This window comes from Nanorana parkeri, unplaced genomic scaffold (assembly GCF_000935625.1).
Source record: "Nanorana parkeri isolate BGI_ZX_2015 unplaced genomic scaffold, ASM93562v1 scaffold163, whole genome shotgun sequence".
Classification (NCBI taxonomy): Eukaryota; Metazoa; Chordata; class Amphibia; order Anura; family Dicroglossidae; genus Nanorana; species Nanorana parkeri.
In genome coordinates, this window is record NW_017306431.1 from 1,490,185 (window position 1) to 1,495,343 (window position 5,159).

The 5,159-nt window shown below is 49.3% G+C and overlaps 1 protein-coding gene across 1 annotated transcript; it reads left to right on the top strand.

Moving 5' to 3' along the window:
• Window positions 1–799: 799 nt before the first annotated feature.
• On the top strand, window positions 800–2,867 carry SLC35C1 (solute carrier family 35 member C1). Its single transcript, XM_018554517.1, has 2 exons — window positions 800–1,573; window positions 2,289–2,867. Exons 1-2 carry the CDS (start codon window positions 1,051–1,053, stop codon window positions 2,852–2,854), a joined length of 1,089 nt encoding a protein of 362 aa, XP_018410019.1. The 5' UTR covers window positions 800–1,050; the 3' UTR covers window positions 2,855–2,867.
• The last annotated feature ends 2,292 nt before the right edge of the window (window positions 2,868–5,159 follow it).

The following is a 5,159-nucleotide window of genomic DNA, read 5'->3' on the forward strand; positions in this document are numbered from 1 at the left end:
TACATTTCACGGAGGCATCCGTTGTCACTACCGCACCCACCCAGTTGGATTTGGGTTTTTGTCCGGTCAGGAGTGCGATGGGACAGGAGGATTAAGTATTCCTATCTGCATACTGTTTGGTTGAATGGGGGCGGGGGCCTGTATGAAGTGACCACATCCTACGGGTCGCAGCTCCATACTTCAGTGCTGTCTATTGCACCAGCCCACTGCTGTCAATCAGCAAAGGGGACCTGAAGTTCTCTATCAGGTCCTCATCTAGTGATTGACAGCAGCAGAGGGCGGGTGCATTAGCCAGCTTGCTATTGGATATTGCAAAGTGAAATAGCCAATAGCAATCTAGCTATGCATTGCTATGCTGGGTTTTTTTTATTTTTTTATTCTGATGGCAGCAGCTGTCAGAATACTAAAAAAAAAACACAAAAAAAACCAAACCAGCAGATAGCAAAGAAGCTGTGTTGTGGGGGGCGGCAGAGGGCACCTCCCTGAAATTGCTTTTTTAAGGTTGGGATTCCTGATGATAGCAAGGTGTATGGGCAACTTTTTTATACTTTAATTGACTACCTCTGCCCTAGCACAAGGAGTATGAAAGGATCTTCATAAAAAAAAAGTAAGAAACAAATCCTAGAAAAAACACGAAGGCAGCCACTGCATCTAAGAAGTGATGACATTTACACACATTGTAGCAGGCAACTCTTCTTTACTATAATACTATCCACCAAAAACATGGCCGCCGCAAGCGGCTCCTGGGTAGCGACAAGCCACTCTACCATGACGTCATCCGAACGCGTCATTCCCGGAAGCAAGTTGCGGAAGAGAACCGCGGGAGGAGCTGTCAGTGAGGCAGCGTGCAGTAGAAATAGTAGCAGGGGGAGGGCGCTGTCTCCTCATGTGCTCGGTGTCCCGGGTGAGCGCATCAGGTGACTGAGCCCCGGTGAGGACTTTCTCTCCTGCTTCTTTTGCTTGTATTGCTGAGCTGCTGTTGTGTGCCCTATCTGCTCTCCTCCTCTGTGTGTCTCATATGTGGCTGCTCTGACCTTGCCTGTGTTCACCATGTACAGGACTCTGAAACGATCCAGCATCCTGAGGATGGCTATGACAGGGGATGGGGAGCTGGAGAAGGAGGGCAGGGAGCCCTTCCTGGTCAGAGCCCTGAAGATCGCCATGGTGGTCACTCTCTACTGGTTTATCTCCATCACCATGGTCTTCCTGAACAAGTACCTGCTGGACAGCCCATCCCTGAAGCTGGACGCTCCGCTCTTCGTCACCTTCTACCAGTGCTTGGTCACGGTGGTCCTGTGTAAAGTCCTCAGCCTGCTCAATCTGGTCATCCCCTTGCAGATGCTGGAGTTCCCCTCCATTCGCTTCGACCTCAAAGTCCTGCGCAGTGTACTGCCCCTTTCTGTGGTCTTCATCGGCATGATCACCTTCAACAACCTGTGCCTCAAGTACCTCGGCGTGGCCTTCTACACGGTGGGCAGGTGCCTCAGTACCGTCTTCAACGTCCTGCTTTCCTACATCCTGCTGAAACAGACCACGTCCCTCTACGCCTTGCTGTCCTGCGGGGTCATCCTGGGTGAGGCTTGCTACGAGAGTTCAATTGTTTTGCATGTTGTATATTGTAACCTGAATGGTTTTTGGTTTTTCCAATGTTTCATAATTTAGGATTAGAGCTGCCTCTCTCAACCTCCCTTGGGAGGGTGCTCCGCATATTGATGGTCAGGGGAGAAGCCCCAGTTACATTGGTGGTCAGTGGGACTTAGATTAACATTTGGAGAAAAAATATTAATATTTGTGGTAGCCAAGGAACCCCTAAAAACCTCTGGAGGAACCTCTGGTTGTGTGAGGCTGAGTTAGGGCAATGCATAGATTGGGGAAGCCTTATCTTTTTTTTCATCTTATTTCAGGTTTTACTGCCCTTGGAGAGATTCCTTCACTTCCTGTCTGGTAAAAAGCCTGTCTCCAAGACAGGAAGTGAGGGGAAATCCCTCCAACAGCAACACAACAGAAGTTAAAGTGTGCGTGCGTGCGCACACTAGAACCTCCTATCAGTGTTTTATTGTTTGTTACAGATTTTCCCTCACTTCCTGCCTAGTAAGAGGTTGTCCCCAAAACTGGAAGTAAGGGGATGGCAGTAAAATCTGACAAGGGTTCTATCCCCATCCCATTTGATGCGCTATAAAGTAAATAGAATTTGGTTCTTGCCTTTGCACAGTTTTATTGTTTGTACTTTGTATTAGCATTTCAATGATTGATTTTACATGTCTTTGATCAACTTCTTGCCTCTGCAGGTGGCTTCTGGCTCGGCATAGAGCAAGAGGGTGCGGAAGGCACCTTGTCTTGGGCTGGAATATTTTATGGGGTCCTGGCCAGTCTCTGCGTTTCCCTGAACGCCATTTACACCAAGAAGGTCCTTCCCGCTGTTGACGGCAGCATCTGGCGCCTGACCTTCTACAACAACGTCAATGCTTGCTTCCTCTTCCTGCCCCTGATGCTGGTGTTCGGGGAGATCGGCACCCTGCTGTCGTTTGACAAGCTCAACTCTGTGCACTTCTGGGGCATGATGACTCTGGGGGGGATTTTCGGCTTCGCTATAGGGTACGTAACAGGGATGCAGATTAAATTCACCAGCCCCCTGACTCACAACATCTCGGGGACGGCAAAGGCTTGTGCCCAGACTGTGCTGGCTGTCTTCTACTACCAGCAGGTCAAGACTGTGTTGTGGTGGACCAGTAATCTCATGGTACTAGGAGGCTCTTTTTGCTACACGTGGGTGAAGGGTATGGAGATGAAGAAGACACAAGATCAGCCTGTGCAGACTAATACGACAGAGGAAAAGAACTCTGCTCCTGTGTAATAATACGACATTCAGACTGAAAATAAAACCGATATGAACATAGTGAGCATCAAATGTGAAAAACTGTGCACCCACCTATGGACCACTGAATGCAGTTATTTCATACTGCTTCAGCCACCCAACAACCTGCCGACAGGCGACATTTCCCGGAACCTTTGTAATGACTTAAAGGGTCTGTTCCCCAGACTGATAACACAGTATTGAATCTACTCAGCTGGGTGGAAAATATTAGCCATCTTCATACCTCTTAGGATTGGTACAGTGAGGGCCCATTTACACAATTACGTCTGGTATCACTCGTCCTACTCTGCATTGCCATAATGCTCTGTAGATGTGCCGTGCATTGCAATATACTTATTTGCATTCGTATGCACATATATAGTGCACTGTATAACAATGCAAATACTCTGTGCATTGAGCTGCATTGTAAAAAAAAAAACATGCAGGACCTATTTTGTTTAATGCACAAAGCATAAATGATATGGTGTGAATGAGCCTCCTCTTTATAGTTCTTGGCTTCACCCATCCACTAAGCCCAGTAAAAGGTTATCACACTCTGCTTTCTTTATTCTATAGCTAAAGGAGAACTATGAGGTGAGTGCTTTTCACTCACCTCATAGTTCTAGCCGACCTGTGACAATGAGACTGTCACAGGTCGGCTCAGTAGATCGAGAAGTGAGCGAACACATACCGGCATTCGCTCACCTCTCGATCCTGTCGCTGCTCTCTGCCGTGGCAGAGGTTGGATTCCCCCCTCCCCGATCCGCCAGCGCTGACTGGCGGATTGGGAGGGGGTGGGTACAGCTGGCTCTGCCTCTAGATCGGCAGAGCCAGCTGTCACTCACGCAGCTGTGCGGATCCAGACATAATTGTCGGGATCCGCTTCAGCTGCGGCGTCTCAGTATACCGCGAGCAGTAGTATACTGAGCTTAGGGTGACGGGAGGATGCTAGTTTGTGTCCTCCCGTTACCCTAAGGAGAACTATGGGGAAAAGCCTTAACCCCATAGTTCTCCTTTAAAGTAGCATTAAAGGCAGGCAGGGGAATTTATCAAACCTGGAGCAGATGAGCACCGTAACCAATCAGCTTCTCTCTCATTTTCAAATCTTAAGGTGCCCACACACCTTGCGATAATCGTACGATAATCACGGGAAATCCCGCGATCGTACGATTATCGCATGGTGTGTGGAAGGCGTGCAACCTCTACTACTGTAAGGTCGCACGACTTTTAACTTACGAACATGTTTGAAAACCCGCCGAGCATCGTACGATGTTCGGCGGGTGTATAGCATGTTCGTAAGATAAATGCCGCACGGGCCGGTGTGCGCAAGCGCACACTGCCCGTTCAGCATTGCGATCATCGCAAGTACGATCTGCCTGTCCAAGAAAGGCAGATCGTACGTTTTTTTAATTACCTTACAACCATTGCAAAACAAAAGTCTTGCGATGGCTGTAAGGTGTGTGCCCAGCATTAACTGAACAAACTGATGATAGAAGCTGATTGGTTGCCATGCACAGCTGCTCCAGTTTTGGTCAATTCCCCCACAGGGTGTTTTTGTACCCTTTTTTTTTTTAAAGGAGAACTATGGGGTCAGTGCTTTTCCCCATAGTTCTCCTAAGGGTCTCAGGAGGACACAAACTAGCGTCCTCCCGTGACCCAAAGGTCAGTAGTGTACTGAGAACGCCGCAGCTGGGACAGATCCTGACATTACTGTCGAGATCCACCCAGCTGCGTGATTGACAGCTGGCTTTGCCTATCTAGAGGCAGAGCCAGCTGTACCCGCCCCCGTCTGTTCCACCAGTCAGGGCTGGAGGATCGGGGAGGGGGGAATCCCTGCAGGGAGCCGTGAGTGACGGTCACGGCTCTCTGCAGGGACATGATCGAAAAGTAAGCGAGCGACGGTATGTGTTCGCTCACTTCCCGATCTATTGAGCCGACGCGTGACAGTTTCATTGTCGCACGTCGGCTCGAACTATGAGGTTGAGTGAAAATCACTCGCCTCATTCTCCTTTCGAATGCATTCTCTGCATTAAGGTAAAAACCACCCAGTACCTTTTTTTTTTTTTTTTTTAGCCGCCGGCCCAAAGCGATACTTCGTTCCCCATTCTTCCTGGTTGCGGGGGGGAGGATACTAATGGTGGAGGAGCCATAGGCTGGAGGGATGGAAGGGGGCGGGCATAGCTGGCTCTTCCTCTAGATGGGTAAAGCGAGCTGTCACTCATGCAGCTGGGTGGATCTTGACTGTATTGTTGGGGTCCGATCCGGCTGCGGCGCTCTGAGCATATAGCGGGCAATAGCCCTCTAT

Bases quoted from the DNA above. Each gene is read 5' to 3' on its own strand.
- SLC35C1 (XM_018554517.1), top strand. From the start codon at position 1,051: ATGTACAGGACTCTGAAACGATCCAGCATCCTGAGGATGGCTATGACA. The intron at 1,574-2,288 runs GTGAGGCTTGCT...TTGCCTCTGCAG, and splicing joins GTCCTGCGGGGTCATCCTGG to GTGGCTTCTGGCTCGGCATA.